This window comes from Chaetodon trifascialis, chromosome 14 (assembly GCF_039877785.1).
Source record: "Chaetodon trifascialis isolate fChaTrf1 chromosome 14, fChaTrf1.hap1, whole genome shotgun sequence".
Classification (NCBI taxonomy): Eukaryota; Metazoa; Chordata; class Actinopteri; order Chaetodontiformes; family Chaetodontidae; genus Chaetodon; species Chaetodon trifascialis.
In genome coordinates, this window is record NC_092069.1 from 2,106,863 (window position 1) to 2,128,426 (window position 21,564).

Below are 21,564 nucleotides of genomic sequence, written 5' to 3' on the forward strand. Positions count from 1 at the left end.
CATCCATACGAAATATGAGCTTTTCAAGCAACAAAAGCCTATATGGGCTTTTAAACACCAGTGTTATACATTTATATCAGCGTCTTTGAAGGACCAGTGTGTAGGATTTAGAGGCATCTAGCGGTGAGGATGCAGATTGAAACCAACTGAATACACCTCCCCTCACCCTCCTTTTCTAAGCGTGTAGGCTGTTACAAATGTGAAAGGCCCTCTTTAGAGCCAATTTTGTCCTTTCTGGGCTACTGCAGAAACATGATGGCACAACATGGCCAAAACCATGGCAGGGGAACCACTCCCTAAGCTAATGAAAACACAAATCTTATTTTCAGGTGATTATACACTAATGAAAACATAATAATGAATATTATATTCCATTTCTGCCAATGGATCCCCCTAAATTCTACATTCTGTACAATTAAAGCTGAACTGGCTAAGATAAATATTAGGACACCATGTTGGCTTAAAGCGAGACTTTTAAAGAAGAAATGACGTTGTCTTTTGCCTACAAATGAAAAGTTGAATTCATAAGAAATAAGACACGCCCTTATTAAATTCATTACACTCAGGGGTTTTTGTCTTTAAAGCCTTACTTATTCTGATATCACCTGATAGATTAGCATCAGTATTAGCATAAATATAGCAGTATAGTTGACTTTGCTCAGTCAGTTAACTAACTTTAAGACTTCTTTTGCTACTGTTAAACTGCGTTATAGCATGTCCCAGATAAACATTTCAATTACTTAGTCACAAAAGTAAAAGAAGTAAACAAGACAAGATAATCAAGACTTTTGTCATCACCTGCTTGTGCTCCCATGCCATTTGATCTCAGCCTGATCACCTACTGACGATGTGGCCAACTATTTATTTTTTCAATGTGCTATTATGCTGTAACTTCCAATTGTGGAATTGGTTGTTGCATAGTCTCAATTTAAATCAGGGAAATAGTAACTCATTCACAATAACTTGTGCACGTTACCCCATTTTGTCAAAATTGTCTTTCAGATGTTAGATGTTGTTACCATTGGAAAGTGGCCAAAAACATAATGTGGAAAAATGTCAGGGTGTCTTTTAACCAAATGCATATCAAGTGAAATTTGGAATCATTAAGAAAGGTTCATTGTCATCACTACCTCCAGTAGTATCTTAGTCTTTAAATAGCCCTTTATGATTCTGAATTGTGATACTATTAAACTGGTACCTGCTGTTGTTGCTTGAAGGCATCAACATGTAAAACTTCATATTCCAGTGTTCAGTTTTATTCATTTATTGTGTGGCTCAGATTTTTTTCTGGGTTCTGGATAAACATTTGGACTATCACTTGATTTTAAAAGCTCTATTTTCACGATGGCACATGGCAGGACTTCAGTGAAGGCCTCAGTGAAACTATGTCTTTGTTGGGTGTATCCATGTTCACACCTTCATTCATGTGGTATGTAGATGAGTGAGATCATTAGATGTGGCTGGGACACACAGTGAGAGTTGTAGAGGCCGCTGCATCCTTTACATGTCAATGACCCCTCTTTCTTCAAATTGATGAGAATTATCCAGTCACAATGTTTGATTAGAATCAGATACATTCACTGAATAATAAATGATTTGTAAGCTTCCAGCATGCCTGGATCAATGGCCAGCTTCCTAATGTCTTGCTCAGCTTTCTTGCTACTTCATGTTATGCACAAAACACATCTTGTGGTCATACTATGGCATACAAGTCCAGAATGGTTCCTTTATAGCATTCTGATTGATTGGCAGGTTTGACTGACAGGAGCCGGGGTGTTTATCGTAATAGTACTCCAAGAGGCAGCAGTGAGAGTATCAATGGAGAAGATGGACAAGGTAATTTATATATTACTGATGATAAGAGTCAATGAAAATGCGATTCCAGCAGGAAAACGGAGCAAGTTGGTTAGATGGAAGTTAAACTGAGGTTTAAGGTGTTGTCATTTTCACATACAGTTTTTTATTCACTTTTCATTTAGTTTACAAATTGTGACCTGGTAGGTCTCAGTGCAGGTTTAGTGTTGACTAGCTGTTTGGTCTTCCTTGCTTGAAAACCTAAATTGAATCACGTATGTGACTTTTGTTAAAGGAAGCAATAGAGAAAGAGGGAGACTAGCCTTTGACAAATATTTGTTGTTTTCATTCAAGTTTGAACATTTAAGGTAAAGAAGACATTACAAATTTATATTAAGTTTGATACCCTTGATTAGAATACCTGTTAATATCTGAGTGAGCAAAATAGCATAGGAGCATAAAGTTTAAGATAAACTCTTTGATATTTTAAGCAAGATTACTTTTTTATTTTTATATATAAGAGTTTAAAAATAAGACCAAAGGAAAAGGGCTGGATGCAAATGTTTTGGCACCCTGCTTAGTCAATTTTTAGTAACACCCCTGTGGCAAGTGTCAACAGCATTGGCTGCAACCCTGGCTCAAAGCATGATTGATCCACCCCCATGCTGAGCAGCTGGAGAGGTGTTCTTCCCTTTTCTTCAAACATGCCACAAAGTTCTATCTTAAATTATCAGTTCCCAGGACTTATTTCTAAAATGCATCAGGCTTGCTTAGATGTTCCTTTGCAAACTTCTGGTGCTGAATTTTGTGGTGAGGATTCAGGAAACGTTTTCTTCTGATGATTTTTCCATGGAGATCATATTTGTGCAGGTGTGGCAGCAGAACAGTGCCTGCCAGAGTCTGCTAAATCTTCCTGAAGGTCTTTTGCCGGGGTTTGAATTGTCTTTCAAGCAATCCTACGAGCAGTTCTCTCTCAAAATTTTCTTGGTCTTCCAGACTTCAACTTTACCTTTGAAGTTCCTGATCTGGGCAATAACTGGTGCAATAACTGATGAACTGCCATTATTTAATTACTTTCCAAGCTGAGGAAATGGCTACTGAAGATGCTTTGTTGTCTTCTTATAGCCTTCTCCTGCTTTATGGGCAATCAATTATTAAAAAAAAAAAAAAAAGTCCTAGGCAGCTGCTTAAAGGAGCCCATTGCTGCTGATTGTTTGGACAAGGTTTGAGGAGTTAGAGATTTTAAATTAGAATCACCTGGCCTTTCCTAGCAAGGCTTGTGATCAAGCCATAGCAGTATCAAGCTAATTAAGGTCAGAGACCTTTGTAAAAGTTTTGAAAGCTCAAATCTCTGGGGTGCCTAAACTTTTGTATGGTGCTACTTTCCTTTTTTCCCTCTAAAATGATACAAAACAAAAATAATGCACTAATCTTGCTTAAAATGTTGAAGAGGATGTTTCATCCTTAACTTTATGACTTTTTACTCACAGTAACAGAAATTTTGACCGGGGTGCCCAAACCTTTGCATGCATGATGATCAAGACCTCAGCGCAGATGCATTATAATAGATTAAAGATTGGCAGCTTTTCAGTCTAATACAAATAAATTATTTTGCAGTAAGACATTGATTTGTTCCTGGCAAAATAACCTCTTTTAATTTCCTGCTACAGGTCAGACCCTCAAAGCTCTAAGTTTCACTCCGAGCCACCAGGCATCCTCATTGGGCATAACCAACAACTCCAGCTCCAGACTGGGACAAGGCCACAGCCACAGGACCAGAGGTGAGCCAGGTTATGAATACGTAAGACCTTATCCAGTAAACAGCAAGAGAGTGAGTGTATTTATGATGGTGCATAAAAAATTTCAGGCCTATTATTTGATGAAGAGTCACACCACAACACCTCTGACTCCATGTTTGGTCACAATGGCAACACGGAAGTCCGCCCAGGGTCGGCTGACTTCAGCCACAACACCTCCACCTCGAACTCACCCGTCAACTGCAGAGGTATACACACATTTTAACAACTAACTCTTAAAGCAATGAATTGATATACATTTAGCTATTATCTCTCACTGATGATCAATAATAGACTGAAATGACTGTGTATATATACAGTTCATATAGTGCTCTGTCTTAACCCTGATGAAATCAGATGATACCTGGTCTCCGTCAGTAATAACGGTAATATTTTTGTCCATCTTAGACCATCAGGCTCACTTAGCCAGCCTCTCTAGTGATGATATCACAGGTCTCAGCCAATCACAGCAGACTTTGTCACGTAGTTCCACCCTTCCATACGACCACACACCCCAGAGGGCCCAACCACAGCGTGGAGTCGGGATTAGGACTAAAACCCGGCCATCCTCTCCTGGAAGTGAGATGGTAACACTGGAGGAGTTTCTTCAAGAGAGCAACACACAATCACCTGTGATGGTAATATATGCATATATAAAAAAACTATATATATGTGTCTGTGTGTGTATGTGTATGTATGTATACATATACGTGTATATAGATAGATGTTTTGATATTGATTTTTCATGGTCTTTTTCATTTCTATTGTCAGTTTTCAATTAAATAGACTAGAAACAATGCTGTATTTTTATTGAGCTTCAATATTACTGATTAAGAGAGGCCTGTGTGCAGCATAATATAGATGTCCCTCATGTGGTTAACTTAAGTTTGAACCATTTTGTTATGATGATGACATCTGACTTTGAGGAAAATTACTTTTTACTCTCTGAACCCACTGAGTTTTTCTGCAGCCTACATGTAACACCACACATGAAGAAAAAATTATGCATGTTCTGCTTGTGACCATATCTTAGCTCATCACAGAGTTACACATTTGAGGTATGCTTGCCTGGTCATTATTAATAAATGTATTGTAGTAAAAGCATTTGTCCAAGTTAATTGGACCTTCCTTCATTGTACCCCCCTTTGCTGTTACACATGGGAACAAAAGGGTATCGTATAGTTTCAACATCTTTTTCAGAACAATCAGATAATAGATTTCAAAGACCTTATACAGAAGTACGGACTTAGGAGACACCAGTTTCTAGAATACCTGCAACTTAAATCCATAATCATATCAAAAAAAAGCATAATGCATAAAAAACTGGAAGATAATCAATGGTATAATTCAAATTACTAATCTTAATAAACTAACGTCAAGACTATACAGACTTTTATTAACTTCAGATAATTCCGTAACACTTCAGACAGCCAATTGGAACACTGATCTAACTGTCTTTCCCTCAACTGACTTCTGGATAGAAATAAATAAAAATATTTTTGCCATGACGATTGATACAAACCTACAGCTAATCCAATATGAAGTTATTTACAGAACACATATTACCCAATAAAAATGTACAAAATGTGACTGGAAAACACACACACTTGTTCATAATGCACAACAGATAATTATTTTTCATGCACTCTGGGCCTGCCAACCAGTAAATTCATTCCGGGACTCCAACAAAAAAACTCTCCCAACATCATAGATTGCAGAATCCCCACATCCCCACAGCTTTGTCCACTAGGTGATACTTCGATCGTCAGTATACCGAACAAATACAAGCATAGCCTACTCATTACTCTGTTGCCAAGAAAACAATATTTCTAAACTGGAAATCAAAACACTCAATAAGCATTAACCATTTGACAAATCTTCCCTCAGAATACTTATCTATGGAAAAAAAATTCTGCCAACAGTAACAATAAAATCAAAATATTTATGGAAAGATGATCACCATTTTTGTCCTTGATAGGGCTGGACCAATACTAGGGGAACTCTTCACATGTATATGAGTGTATATAAGTATGTATTAGTCATGGATGAAAGTATTGGCACCCCTCTGGAAGTGTTGGTTTTCTAGCAAAACTCACACATTTTGGTTTTTTGGTTTTGGTTTTTTGATAAAATAACCAAACCAGGATCATTTCAATAACTTAACACAACTTAAACAACAATTGGTTTCCCAAAATTCAACACTCTTCAAAACAAGTGTCTTTTGTACTGATAAAAGCACACTTCTCATTGTTAAAATCTTGTGCTACGGTTATGGGTAGTCAGACTTCAGCTCTGGTAGCATTCCTGACAAATATCAGTCAATTTCTAAAGGACAATAGGCTCTAGTCGACTAAAATTACAGTTCAATTGATTTCTATGGAAGGCATGATGTTTTTCTCCTTGGATTTCCAATCAATTTCAATAAATCAATCAATAATTCTTCTGCCTCGCCTTTTACTGATTTTCAGCGCCAGAGGAGGCGAAATAGCCCTAGAGCAGGGGTATTCAACTAAAACGCAAAGAGGTCCAGTCAGAGAAAATGTATTCAAGTAAAGGTCTGGAACATCATGTCCAACTTGCTTTAGTGTGCTATATGTTTAAATAGTTGCATGAACATCTGCATGTAATCAATAACATTTTAAATACAAATAAATAAACATTTTGACAATATTTGTCACTTAGCATTGGAGTTCACAGATACATTTATTAAAACAAGTACTGCTTTTTTTTTTTTTTTTTTTAAAGAGAAAATTCAATTCAATTCAGTATACCTTTATTTGTCCCGCAAGGGGGAATTCCAATTTACAGCAGCACCAGTAAAAGATAGATTAGGTAAAAAAAACAGCAAGTATATACAAAAGAGTGTAATAAAAATAAGCATTATCATAAATTAGAAATTGTCTTTGCAGACTGTTATGTACAGGATGGATTGCACAGATTATTGCACCAGTTATTGCCCAGATTATTGTACAGATAATTTACAGATAAATGGACAGATTATTGCACCAGTTATTGCCCAGATTATTGCACAGGTAATTTACAGATGATTTACAATACAACTTTTACATACTTTGGAATAATTGTTCATTTTAAAATAAAGTTCTTGACTTGAGAGAACTAAAGTTTAGCAACAGCTTTTTCTCATTTTTTCTCTTTAACTGTCTCACATCTTGACTGAACAATCTCAACCACTTTTACAATACAAATCTTAACAAATCCTGACAATTGAACACTTTTTCAGTTTCTCTGTCTTTCCCTCTTATATTCCACTCCCCTTCTTTCTGTTGCTCAGTGAGAGAATTTCCTGCCAGGGTTTTAAATCTGGGCCTAAATGGTGTCAGGGCCATTCTCATGCACATGTGGAGGTGCTCATTGGTAAGCCTGGAATGATATTTTGTCTTAATTATGTTCATTGTGGAGAAAGCTGCCTCACAACTGTACGTGGAGCCAAACATGGTCATGATGTACAGGGCTACTTTCCTCAGACCTGGGAGAGCTGACACCATCTGAAACCATTTGGAAACAGAAAGTGGCATGGTCAGTTCCTCTGAATTGCTCTTTCAGGGCAACATCTGCCTGGAGATCAACCAGTTCCATTTGAAGAGGTGCAGCATTTGCCCACTTGAAGAGCTGTGTGACTTCCTTTGAGAACCCCCTGACATCTGTGATGAGAAATGGGTTCTGAATGAATACTATCCAAAGCGGAAGCTGTCAAAACGTTTGCTGAAGTTAACAATCAGCTTATCAACAAAGTCAACAAAAGAAGACACATCTCTCTGTCCCTGAACCTGGTCCTGCACTGCTGGGAAGTGGGCACAGTCTCCCTGCAGGTCTTTGCTGAACACCTCAAGTTTCCTCAACCAAAAATGCCACATTATCCATCCTTGTCCTCATCTTTTAAAAAGAAAGAAAACTGTGTTGCCTCCTGACTTTTCAGCTCTACCAAGAAAGCTGCTACCTCCCTTCTGATGTACCAAAACCGCTCCGGAACCCTGCCTTTGCTGAGCCATCTGACATTGTTGTGCAGCAAAAGATCATCAGCATTTGCTTCAACATCTCTGAGGAATTCCCTGAGCATGCAATGCTGATAAGAAGAGGATGCCCTCAGAAAATTTATCATTTTCATTATTGTGTTCATCACCTCAGCATGCTCATCTGACAGGGTGGCGCAGAGGACAGACTGGTGGTTTATGCAGTGGTATACAATGAGCTCAAGATTGTCTTCTTTCAGTATTGCTACAGCTCCTCTCTATCATGGCAGGGACTCCATCTGTGGTTATCGAAGCCACTTGTTTTGGCTCTATTCCTCACTCTCTTAACATCTCCTTAATGGCCAGGTGGATGTCCTCTCCTCTTGTATTGGTCTGAAGGGGAGTAACACCTAACAGGTCCTCACAGAACACTTTCTGGTCTTTGTTGAAGAACCTGACATAAACTAACAACTGAGCATTGTCAGACACATCAGTGGACTCATTTACAGCCAAGCCTACACACGGTGCCTCATGGATGGCTTCATTCAGCTGGGCTAGTACAGCCTGTGTTAATATCTCACTTTTTTTTGTGGCTGATGATGCTGACATTGGTATTTGCTTTGTTTTGTTACATAGCTCTTCTTGTTGTTTTCCCTCATATAAGATTTCAGCTACTGCACTCATGGACTCCTTGACAACCCCCCCATCAGTAAATGGTTTTTTGTGTTGACCTAAAATCCAAGCAACTCTGAGGGAACATTCATGAGTACGTTGTTGGGCAGTGAATGAGTGGGTGAAGATCCTGGTGGACTGATCATACTGGGCTCTGAGACGGCTTATTTTCTGCAACCTCAGTTCAGACTTAAGCGGGAATGCTCTTTCGAAATCTTTGTGTTTTGTGTCATAGTGGCACTTAACATTGCCGCTTTTGATGAGTGCTATGGTCTCTGAGCATATCAGACACGGTGGTTTTGTGCTGCCAGAGGGAAGAATGAACACAAATGAGTCCGTCCATTCTGGATTGAAAGCTCTATTTTCGCTATCAACTTTTCTTTTCTTAGATCAGAATCAGGAGAACCGTGCTGCTGGATCACTGTCACGTCATTGCACCAACCACTGTTGATGTAGAAACAGATTCCTCCACCTTTAGTTTTGCTGGAAAGCTCCGTGTCTCTGTCTGCTCAGAGGAGTTCGAAGCCAGCCAGCTGCAGCGCAGAGTCCTGAATTAATCCACAGAGCCATGTCTCAATGAAGCACAAAACTGCAGATGATGAAAAGTCCCTATTTCGACCCAACAGCAGTTGCAGTTCCTCCAGTTTGTTGGGCAGTGAATGCACGTTAGAGAGAAATATTCCCGGCAACGCCCATTTTCCTCTCCTCCGGCGTTTCACTGCGTGAGCAAAGGTGAGCGCACCTTTAACCAGAATGTCCAAAATTTCCAGTGTTGGGAGTAGGAAAGTAGGAAATAAATCCTCTGGTTTTGCTCCCCTGATGTTCATGAGCTCATCTCTGGGTACCGTCGCAAAAACTACAGTTAACACATGCCATTTTGTTTTTTTTTTCGTCGTCTCCAACTCACTCGTCTGATCATCTCTGTTTCTCTCCCTGCTTCCAATCATCTGTTTCTCTCCCTGCTCACTCGTCTGACCGTCTTTGTTTCTCTCCCTGTCTCCAAATCACTCAATCACTCGTCTGATTGTCTTCTCTTTCTGTATTGGTTTCTTTATCATTCTTTCTGTCTCTCTGTCGTCCTTTCATCTGTCATTCGCCTCTTAACTTTTGACTGTGCCGCTATGTTTACTGCCTGGAATGCAGTGACTTGATTGGCTGAGTAGCATCACGTGGCATGTCTTAACTCGTATGCGATTGGTCAGTTCATGATCTTATCCGGCACAGCTTTTCTAGTGTTGACGGCATTGCTTATAAACACTAGAAAAGTTGCACCGGTTAAAATAGAAGTATCTTGTCAAATTCATTAAATAATTAATGGATTATAGATCCGGGTCCGTACACGATTGCTTCTGGGTCCGAACTCGGACTGCAGTCCGCCAGTTAGTGAACTATGCCCTAGAGCATCACCTGGCCATAGCCATGCTTCACTTTAAGCATTGTGTGCCTTTTAGAATGAAGAACACCTTCATTCTTCATCCTCCAGACATAACCACTGCTCAGGAGACCCAAAAAGTTCTAGTTTTGTTCCGTTGCTCTATAGAATTAACTGCCAAACCTTTTGTCATGCATTTCTATGGTTTTGGTTCAGTATTCTGTTCTGTTCATGCCTATAGAACAGCACTATGTATGGACGAGGACAAATGAAGCATACGCTGAAAAGTGTGCCCTGTCTAAACTGAAGCATGGTAATACCTAGGTCATACTGTAGGGCTATTTTGCTTCCTCTGGCACTGAAAATCAGCTGCATGTTAAGGGGAAGGTAGATTCATTCAAATATTTGGAAATTCTTGGAGGAAATATAATGCCTTCCATAGAAATCAATTGAACTGTAATTTTAGTCAAATGAAGCCTATTGTCCTTTAGAAATTGACTGATATTAGTCAGGAATACTACAAGAGCTGAAGTCTGACTATCCATAACCTTAGCACAAGATTCTAACAATTAGAAATGTGCTTTTAACAGTACAAAAGACACTTGTGAAGAGGTACCAATACTTTTGACCATGCAGTTTTCATTTCCCGCAGCATTTTGGTGGTATTTTGTGTTGAATTTTGGGAAACCAATTGTTGTTTTAGTTGTGTTAAGTTATTGAAATGATCCTGGTTTGGTTATTTTATCAAAAAACCTCCAAAAGTGTGCGAGTTTTGCTATAAAACCAACACTTCCAGAGGGGTGCCAGTACTTTCGTCCATTTGTCCATGTATATATATGTATGTATGTGATTTTGAATAATGAGGATGCTAATGCAGCCTTGGTTGACCCAAGTGTGGGGTGCACAATGGGGCAGATGTGGGTGCAGCAACTGCTTGCCTGGGGCATGGTGCCCACCCTATGGGCTCTCCTGCTGCTGATCATCAACAGCTGCGGGAACTGTTGGGCAGAGGGATCTCCAGCCTGGGGATCAGTGCTTGGCCCACCGCTCCATCCTCCTGCATGGGTGACTCTAGCGATGGAGGGTTGGTACCTGGGCCCTGGTTGGTTTTGTGTCTTGGGTCAGTGGTGCCTGCACCCGTGCCTTGCCTGGTGTGTCTGTGCCTGCGTGGGTCAGACAATGACCCCCAGTCAGTCATCTACCAGAGTCATGGGTTTCTCTCTCTCTCTCTCTCTCTCTCTCTCTCTCTCTCTCTCTCTCTCTCTCTCTCTTCAGTTTAATGCTCCTTTGTTATACTGTCCTTTAGTTCCCTTTCTTTCACTCTTCACACTTGCTCATAAAATGCATAGGAGGAACATAAAACTAATAATAATGAAATAAGAATGTAGTTGTGTCATAGATTTTTGAAAATATATGATATGGAACTAGATACACAGTTTAGATGCTGTGTTTGTGCAGTTTGGGACGCTGTGTATAACGTTAGTAAAATCTGAATGCAATCATTTGCAAACAAACTGTCCAACAACAGGATTATGAAGTGTTCCCCAGTCCATGTAGTAACATCCCTTGTATAATCATCATTTGGTTCATCATTTGAACCTCGCCTATCCTTCTGAATACCTGAGCTTTCTGAGGATGCCCCTTTCATACCCATTTTATCATAAAATGTGGTAATTTTATAGATTTGCCAGTCAAGTCCATGATCAAAGGCAGACAGACTCCTTCCTTGCTGTCTCAAGTGTAAGATGGCAAGAAAGAGCCCAGAGCAGGAGAAGTTAGATTTAACAAATTGCCTTCCACTATGGCAGTTTCTATAACAGACTGAAACCTTTGTGATTTTAACAAAGTTGAATAATGTTATTTGGTGAGCACAGAAAGCTATAGCTCCCATAAAAAACTAAAAGTGGGGCAGCAGGGCTGCTTACACCATTGTAACTTGGTTTTCTCCAGAATCCAAAAATTGCCAACTTGCTTTTTTAAAGTTTTTTTTTTTTTTTTTTTTTCCCAACTTTCTGGTTGTAATAACTGCTGTCTAAAAAAAATCAAAAGCATTCAGTCCTCTCTGTCCTGCTGTAATTACAGACATGTCAGAGCTGATTGCAACCACTGAACTCATTTTTATTTAATTGCCTTTAATTAATCATTAAATTAACTCAAATTACCCCAAACCCTTTTACACACTGAAAACCTGAGGGAACTTGGAGGTGACAGGGTTGGTTGGTGGTTTGTGCCAGTGGAACATGAGTGACATGCTGTTGATGTGTCATGCCAACAGTGTGTCATGCCATTATCCGCTTTTCAATATCAACATCACTCAAGATAATCAGTGTTAGCTGAACCCTATAAAAACAAAACTTCCCCCGTTTATTCTGTCTGTTTCTTGCCCATTTCTTTAGGTGTCTACAGGAAGCAGGGAGGACTTGATGACAGACTATTTCACCAGAAGTCCCGCCCCCTCTGCGCCAGCTGGCAGAGACCCTGTGACTCCAACCAGCTATGTCACTCCCACGGTACAGTCTTCCAACCAGAGGCCAGGTCAGAGCGTCAAGCCCTCGCCCCGCCAGCCTGTAGTCCAGTCCCCCGCTTCAGGCCAGCCAGTCACCCAGAGAAACAGTCAATCACTGAGCAGGGCTTTCAGCCTGGCCTCAGCTGATTTGCTACGTGCCAATGGACCAGACAGTTTCCGTGGAAAAGAGGGCCAGTCAGATGTGGTTGTTCGTAGACACGGAGGAGAGGCTAACGGAAGAGAACGGCCTCTCTCTGCTCGCCTGGCTGGTCCGACCAATCAGCATGGAGATGACAGCTTCCTAAACCTGCCTCTTCACCATTCATCCTCTCTCAATCTGCAAACAGAGAGGCATGCAGAGAGAGAAAGAGAAAAAGGCAGAAATGCTGTCTCTCGGAATGGCCCCTCCTCATCCTCCCTCTACCACCACCGTGGAGAAGTTGCCATGGTAACCCCCGTTAGGCCTGTGCCCACCGCACGGCCCAACGAAGCCTCTGAGCCTGGGGAGGTATTAAGGGAGGGGTGGTCAAGTGAATCCTCCCACTTAAAGAAAGAAAATGAGAGAGTGAGGTGTGGCTCTGTTGAATCCCCAAAAAGCACACCGGCCTCCCCTGACCCCAATAATGACCCCCAGACTGTGTGGTATGAGTACGGCTGTGTGTAAACACTGCAACTGGAGCTTTACGGGCTGCGTCCAAAGCCTCAGACAGAAGTAACCGTTCTCTGGACTGTGCTCTTTGTATTTTGGATAAATACATCAAAACAGCAAATACAAATTGGAATCTGTCAAAATCCTTGAAAGTAAAGTCACACATAAAAACATCTCTGCATAAACGATTCAGTTTGTATTTTCTGGGACAAACATTTGTAAGTGGACAAACAAACTTGATTCCAGACACCACGTATGAGCTAAGGATTTCAACAACTGGATACACAAACAATCACATTTCAGTCAATCACACCTCAGCTACTGGAGTCAGCTGAATCTCTCTGAGGCAAATACAACACAGATTTGAGCACTGGTGGTCTTCTTAAGGATTAAACTTGAACATCAGGGGCAAAGGCCACCAAAAAAAATCTTATTTTTAAATTGTGTTACTACTACTGGGTGTTTGAAAAGTTAATTGTGGATGTTTTGATCCAGATGTCTATTTGTGTGCTAATTTGAACTCTTGCAGAAATAGAGATGGAAGCTGAGATGTCTGAAGTCTGAGAATCCATAACACTCAAAGCCTGCAGGAACAGAGTTAGTACTAACTGCATAGAATACTAAGGATGGGCTCAGTCAATGTGCTGGAACTCTTTGACTACTGACTGACACACTGTCTGGCCCTGCTAATCTAAGCCTGGATGCCACCAATTCTGTAAACCTGTGCAACAGGAATGAGCTATCACAGAGGAATGTTCAAACTAAAGGTGACTGGAGGCACCAGAGCGACTGAATGTATCAGAGTTCTCCTCTCCTCTGTTATCTCGAACAAACACTGGCAAAGAAGAGAGAGGAGGGAAGGGAACAGAGGAATAAAAGCAAAGAGAACTGAAGCACGTGGAGAAAGGGGTGTAGTGGATGAGAATAGCTGGAGGGATGCTGAGAGAGAGCGGTGGACAGATATAGTGACGGGAGGACGGATAGATAAACAGGACAGAGATGGAGGGACTCCTCCCAGTTAAATTACAGTCTTTCTCCGTCCATCTTTAGATTCTGTCCCAGAATGCAACACTCTGACACTTTACTGGAAATGTTGCTTGGCCCAAGCCACACTAGTTTCACAAAAACACAGACATACACACACATCTATATAATGATATATACAGACACAGAGGCATTGTCCTTGAGGGGGCTGGTTGTGGCTTTGCTAACCATTGAGCTGGACTTGATTCACACACACATGGACACATACACAGCTCTGAGTAAACCACTGTGTTTTGGTAGGGTGTACTGCTGCATGCTAAGTTAGCCAGACAGTTGTAAGTACTGCAAGAGAAAGAGAGAGAGAGAGATTCAGGCACCCAGTGTGATCTGGATAGTTAACAGTTTGCATGTAATGAATTGGACTTGGCAAAGATTTGAGCTTTATGCGTGAACTGAATTCACCAGTAGCTTATTGCACCAGCTAAACCTAAGTTCTGTTTGTTTCAGGTTGATGTTTGGTTGCACCGGACAGACATAAGGTTCATCTTAACTCCTCTGGTGTAAAATCCAAACTAACCAAAATATTTTTACTTCCTGTTGCCAGTCAGTGAAATGCACTGTTTTAAATGCAGTATTTATTATTATGTTGTCTCTCTTCACCACTCATCTTTGAACAGTTTGCTACATAATAGCGAATAGAATATCTAAAAAATTAAAACAACTAACATTAATCACCAAACTAAAACAAAAATATACGTAACAAAGCATTATGATTAGGTTATAACTATACAACCTTAATCTACAGCTAGTGCAGAATAACAACCATGGCATCATGTGGTGAAATAATAAAATCCGACATAGGGTAATATAATGGTACCCTATTATTGGGCAAATGAAGTTGCAACATTATAACAAACACAAAATAATAGTCTACACTGGCAAACTGACACCTATCAACAAATTTGATACCTGACAAATTTAAGACTTTATAACACTGATCATCATGTGCAAAAATCATATGAAAATCCAGTATTGGCATAAATCGGTGCAGCTCATTGATATGCTACATTGTCTGTAATACAGCATGAGATACTACCACCCTTAAATGGTATTGCAAAAATCTGTGACCAGACTTCAGCCTATCATACTGGAGAATTGTAGACAATGTTTATTCCTTCACACTGTCACATTTAACATAATGTGTCTAAATCAAACACAGATGCTCAGAGGAAGAGGAGGATGAAGAAGTGAGACAAATGAATGAAAGTATCCCTTGGAGACAGACAGTGATGTTAATGAACAAAGAATCTCATGACAATGATACTGATTTTCTGACCCTTTGTGTGCTGCTGTTTGTACTACAAACCTGTATTTGCTGCATTATTAATGACTAACAGTAAAGGCATTCCTAAGCACTAGAATGATGAGGAGGAGGAGGAGGAAGATGTAACACTGGACTCGTGAAAATGAAGATTTGACTGGAATCCATCCACTCACCTTTTGAAAAATCATCAATATGCAATGAGCTAAATTATTCTACCTATAACATTTGTACATGTCATTAGTTTTTGTAAACTGGTCAAATATTTGAAAATGTTTGTTGATACCAAAATCCCCAATCCAAATCAATTTCTGTAAACTTGTAAAAAGCCTTGATTCCACCATGAAACACTACAAACACAATAAATATTTGTAGATTGTTTTAAAATACATTAAAAATGATAGATAGATAGATAGATAGATAGATAGATAGATAGATAGATAGATAGATAGATAGATAGATAGATAGATAGATAGATAGATAGATAGATAGATAGTAGTGGGATCATGTCAGCAGATGAAGTGACATGATGTGAAACTGTAGGTTGATGCTGTCAGTAGTGTTGCAGCCTGTCTGTTTACCTGTGAGAAGAGAAAATTTCCCAGAAACAATTTTTATTTTATTGGGACACCATCACACAGTCTTGTGCACGTCTCACATTATTACTATGTCATTGGCTTTCTGAAAAGTGTGTCTGTCAATCTTGTGTTATGTCCCATTATTTGCATCCTAATAAAAACAGTAATGGGAGATTGTCCCTATTGGTCAACTCATCTGCTCAGTGTTGAGAGAAACAACACCAAGCCTGACTGATGTTTCAGGCTCAGTGGACCAACAGGCCAATTTCCCTAAAACCTGCTGGCCACTGTGGGTCTCAGCACCATTGTGCAACATAATGAATAAAAAGATGAACAAAAAGGACAGCAGACAGCTGCAGTATGATGCAGCGTTACATGAGAGAGAGAAGTGAAAGCAGTAGTTAAAGTGGATCTGACGTCAATGATATTTCCTGCTTTAACTGGAATAACCGCCACTATAGTTCACCTTATGACTTGCTGAATGATATGTTGTGATGTAGCTGCTGTTAAAAGGCTACCAGTGTGATTAAATAGAAAATGAGTTTGATGTTATAACATTGAAAAGCTTTTTGGTAATAAAGATTTAGAAACTTAATGCTCCTACTTTATTGTGTCAGCTGGTGTATCAACTGAGTGTCTTTCTATTAGGATAGGTGTTCTTCATAAATGCCAACTGACAACTTCATAAACAGAGCTTAAACGCTACATGAGCAAGCCACTACACTTTTTTTCTCAAAAGAAAGTGTTATTGGTGTTCATATTCCATTATAGATGGCTTCATTCTATTTCATTCTATTCAAGTATCCTAGTAAACAAGGGTGACAGTGAGCCACCATGTACAGCACAATATTAGGACCCTTGATTAAAAGTGATTTTTTTTGGGGGGGGGGGCAAAAGTGCCAAAAATTCACTGACGCTAGGGTCTCAAATCTGAATATTTGCAGGGTTTTTTTTTTCCTGTTATAGTAAATTGAATATATGTGGGATTTGAATGCTGATCAAACTAGCATAAACACATTACCTTGAGCTCTGAAAAAGTATGATGACATTTAAATTTTTTTTTTATAATACTTTAAATTTCTGTAAAATTAAGCCCGATATCGCTGGAATTATGTACTTAATTTATTATTAAAATACATAAAATATTTTTGCCTGATATGTATAAAGAAGAAGCATATGAGACTTAATTTACAGAAGGGCATAACCATGACTAAAGCCTTAATGGAACTTTGACCAAAATTCAAACCTAACACTAACCAACAAGTTTCTGTTGTATAAAATCACCACCAGAGGAACCAAATTGGCAAAATGCTCATATGAGTACTTTTGGGTAGCGCTTGTTCTGTCATTCACATATGAGGGTTTGTCATTTTGAGTTTCAGCCGTCGTCTAATCCTAACTTCACTTTTATTGTTCTTATACTTCGAACTCCATCCTGTTCATCACATGTTGGAGTTTAAAGATTCATTTAAGAGTTCCTCATTCCCAGAGTTGCATGTAACATCTAATATTTCCCAGAGAGCCTGAAGGCACAATCTCCCAGGCTGCTATAGATGATGATTTAGTTAGATGTTGATGTGCATTAATTTACTTTCATTGCTCTTTACTGACTTGAATGTCAGTTGTAACACATAGGAAAACAACATTGTGGAATATTCCACCAGAGGAGAGTGTGATATTTGATGCATGTGCACACAACAGAGAGATGGAGAGATAGCTAACTCTGTGTGTGTGTGTGTGTGTGTGTGTGTGTTGTGGTTACAAGAAATTGACGTAAGTGGTCAGAGGGAAAGCACCTGGACTCACAGTGCAGAGTTGTTGCAACTGATCTGTGAAAATCTAAATCATTGGTGCTCCCTCACACTACCTCTGCATTTATAGTACAATGCATGAATGAAAACAGTTTCAACAAAATTGAACATCATCATCTCTGTGAAGGTAGGATTGATTATATTTGTCTGTACACAGCTGGTTTTAAAGCTGCGCTAATCAATATTTTTATTAATCAAGATTTTCTGCTGCTAATTTTTTGATTTTCTGGGGTGCAACTTTTGGTCAAGTCTCACTGCTTTCCTTGGTCTCACTGGCCACAGGTTGCTGTTTATAGTTATGAATAACTAACTAAATTGAAATAAATGGATAAATCCACTGCACACCCTGCCCAGCACCAAACAGCAATCAGACAAAGTTAGCACAGCTAACTTGTGAACTTAGTTGACCATTCAGCAAATAAAGCCAGATATTTTTCTCAGGAGCTGTTAGGGGCCAAAACAGAGCTTAAAGAAGAATGAGCCATGATTGTGGGGGAACTGCCCAGTCCAGACACACACACACACACACACACACACACACACACACACACACACACACACACACACACACACACACACACACACACACACACACACACACACACACACAAAGGACAGACACATGATACAAAGGGACAAGAAAAACACAGGACACAGGAGGAGGAGGCAGAGGCCTCCTAACAGAGTGTATGTTAGTGAATATTGGTCTTACATTATACATATACATATGTATACACACACACATATATATACATAGGCCTCTATATATTTGAATGTGTTTTATATGTACGATAGTCAAAACATATAGGAACGTTTTCATATTTCTTCAGACATAGGCTCTATATTGGCTACATACATAATGCTTTGGTTTCCATCTTGACACATATTGGCATTTGCGGTGTGTGTGTGTGTGTGTGTGTGTGTGTGTGTGTGTGTGTGTGTGTGTGTGTGTGTGTGTGTGTGTGTGTGTGCGCGCGCACGCGCACGCGCGCGCGCGCGCGCGCGAGTGTAGGCAGAGTGTGTGATTAAGAAGGAGAGAGACCACGCGCGTCTGTGAACGAGATAGACACACAGAGAAAGACAGAGGGTGGAAGGAGCTCCAGACCGGACACATTCGGTAAGCGGCGTCCTTATTATATTTGAATATGTGAATAAGTGCTGTTTGAACCTCCCACAGTAGAGCTTGTGTGTGTGTGTGTTGTTGCCTCTGCGGACCTCTAGAGTTTTGTCACTAGTTTTGTCAGCGATAGTCCCTGATATTTATTTGTATGTATTTGAAGTGACATACCTGTGGATTCCAGTTGAATACGGAATGTTAGAGCGCATCAACGTAAAAGTGATGATTTGCTTATTTTGAAGAGTGAAATGTTGCGCGAGAGATTTGGACATGCTTAGAATGCCTGTACAAGCTATTCACACCAATTAATTATTTATGTTAACCATTAAGTCGTGTCGGCAGCTGTTGAGGAGACAAACACTGTTTTTCAGTCAGTAACATGTTTTCCATCCCTTGCATCCCCTGCAGGAGAATAAGCTACAATATGCAGCTGCAGATTGAGTGAAGTGAAATGGCAGTTCTTATTTTCTAGCTGGTTGATGGTCTGCGTGTGATATTCTTAGAGAGTTACCATGAATGGAAACACGACTGGTCAAGAAGTGAGCAACATAGCATGCACATCATTTGCTGTCCTGGTCACCCTGTCTTATTCTATACAAAACCTTACAGATGTGCTACTATGAAAATGTCACAGAAAGCTCATTATAAACTTCTATTGATCTCAGACATAATACAAAGAGGAATATCAAAGGAGTATTATGAGGATATTATTGAACATAAGAATACCAAAACTTCTTGATATCACAGACACACATTTCTTAATCATGTTTAGTGTGCTGCTCTGGTAATGAGGAAGAGGGGGCTTCAGGTTAGAGATGACTATAGGTTCACCTCAACAGCTCTTTCCAAGAGTCACAGGATGACTGGCTGACTGTCGCTGCACAGAAACATACTGTTTTAGCTTATGATTGTCAGATTCTCAGAAGACAAGAAAATGGGTGACTGATTAAATGAATGGATGACTGGACCATATCTTAAGTGTCACTTCACCTTATGTACAAACTAAGAATGTATTCCCACTTGGTGTCCAGCTATGCTGTTTGATGGTTGTAGTTTTGAATGTTAGACTGAAGATCTGTTTGATTGAACAATGAATCAAATGGCTATATTAAATGTGAAAGGGGTCACAATAACAAGCCCACGGAAAATTACAGTTTTTGAAAGTACCTACATACATTTATTGAAGTAGTGTACTTGTTGCACATTTTACTGGTAATACTTATGTACTTTTTGTCAAGTGGAATTTTGAATGCAGGATATATATTTTTACACTGTGGTATTCCATCCATCCATCCATCCATTTTCTCCCGCTTATCCGGGGCCGGGTCGCGGGGGGAGCAGTCTGAGCAGGGACGCCCAGACTTCCCTCTCCCCAGACACTTCCCCCATCTCTTCCGGGGGGATCCCGAGGCGTTCCCAGGCCAGCCGAGTGACACAGTCACCCCAGCGTGTCCTGGGTCTTCCCCGGGGTCTCCTCCTGGTGGGACATGCCTGGAACACCTCCCTAGGGAGGCGGCATCTGATAAAGATGCCTGAGCCACCTCAGCTGACTCCTCTCGATGTGGAGGAGCAGCGACTCTACTCTGAGCTCCTCCCGGGTGACAGAGCTCCTCACCCTATCTCTAAGGGAGCGCCCCGCCACCCTGCGGAGGAAACTAATTTCAGCCGCTTGTATCCGGGACCTCGTTCTTTCGGTCATGACCCAAAGTTCATGACCATAGGTGAGGGTAGGAATGTAGATTGACCAGTAAATCGAGAGCTTCGCCTTTCGGCTCAGCTCCTTCTTCACCACGACGGACCGGTACAGCGACCGCATTACTGCAGCCGCTGCACCGATCCGCCTGTCAATCTCACGCTCCATCCTTCCCTCACTCGTGAACAGGATCCCAAGACACTTAAACTCCTCCACTTGAGGCAGGAACTCTCCCCCAACCTGAAGGGAGCAAGTCACCTTTTTCCGGTCGAGAACCATGGCCTCGGACTTGGAGGTGCTGACTCTCATCCCAGCTGCTTCACACTCGGCTGCGAACCGCCCCAGTGCATGCTGAAGGTCCTGGCTCGCGGGAGCCAACAAGACAACATCAACATCGAGACGAAATCTGGCGGCTCCCGAACCGAACCCCCTCTGGCCCCTGGCTGCGCCTAGAAATTCTGTTCATAAAAATGATGAACAGAACTGGTGACAAAGGGCAGCCCTGCCGGAGTCCAACATGCACTGGGAACAGGTCCGACTTACTGCCGGCAATGCGGACCAAGCTCCTGCTCCGGTTGTACAGGGACTGTACAGCCCTCAATAGAAGGCCTCCAACCCCATACTCCCGGAGCACCTCCCACAGAATGACGCGAGGGACACGGTCGAATGCCTTCTCCAAGTCCACAAAACACATGTGGACTGTTTGGGCAAACTCCCATGAACCCTCAAGCACCCTGTGGAGGGTATAGAGCTGGTCCAGTGTTCCACGGCCAGGACGAAAACCGCATTGTTCCTCCTGTATCCGAGGTTCAACTATCGGCCGGATTCTCCTCTCCAGTACCCTGGAATAGACTTTCCCAGGGAGGCTGAGGAGTGTGATCCCTCGATAGTTGGAACACACCCTCCGGTCCCCCTTTTTAAAAAGAGGGACCACCACCCCAGTCTGACAGTCCAGAGGCACTGTCCCTATCTGCCACGCGATGTTGCAGAGGCGTGTCAACCAGGACAAACCTACATCATCCAGAGACTTGAGGTACTCAGGGCGGATCTCATCCACCCCCGGTGCTCTGCCACTGAGGAGCTTGTGAACTACCTCAGTGACTTCAGCCCCGGTGATGGATGAATCAACCTCCAAGTCCCCAGTCTCTGCTTCCTCTAAGGAAGACATGACAGTGGGATTGAGGAGATCCTTGAAGTATTCCTTCCACCGCCCGACAATATCCCCAGTCGAGGTCAACAGCTCCCCATCTCCACTGTAAACAGTGTTGACAGAAAGCTGCTTCCCCTTCCTGAGGCGCTG

General features: G+C 41.1%; 3 protein-coding genes across 3 annotated transcripts in view; 2 read left to right on the forward strand and 1 right to left on the reverse strand.

Moving 5' to 3' along the window:
- The window catches only part of ccdc88c (coiled-coil domain containing 88C), a 75,184-nt gene extending 58,954 nt beyond the window's left edge, over nt 1–16,230 (forward strand). Inside the window, exons 27-31 of the mRNA XM_070978880.1 lie at nt 1,753–1,836; nt 3,465–3,575; nt 3,662–3,799; nt 3,999–4,228; nt 12,002–16,230. Of these exons, the coding sequence (XP_070834981.1) occupies nt 1,753–1,836; nt 3,465–3,575; nt 3,662–3,799; nt 3,999–4,228; nt 12,002–12,775 (1,337 nt within the window). The 3' untranslated portion in view covers nt 12,776–16,230. The remainder of the gene's footprint in view (nt 1–1,752; nt 1,837–3,464; nt 3,576–3,661; nt 3,800–3,998; nt 4,229–12,001) is intronic.
- alkbh1 (alkB homolog 1, histone H2A dioxygenase) overlaps nt 7,927–21,564 on the reverse strand; it is a 246,835-nt gene continuing 233,197 nt past the window's right edge. The window contains exon 7 of the transcript XR_011603029.1: nt 7,927–7,938. The gene's annotated coding sequence lies outside the window, so the exon portion shown is untranslated. The remainder of the gene's footprint in view (nt 7,939–21,564) is intronic.
- Nucleotides 18,490–21,564, forward strand: part of LOC139342036 (ovarian cancer G-protein coupled receptor 1) — a 33,035-nt gene continuing 29,960 nt past the window's right edge. Inside the window, exon 1 of the mRNA XM_070978872.1 lies at nt 18,490–18,571. The gene's annotated coding sequence lies outside the window, so the exon portion shown is untranslated. The remainder of the gene's footprint in view (nt 18,572–21,564) is intronic.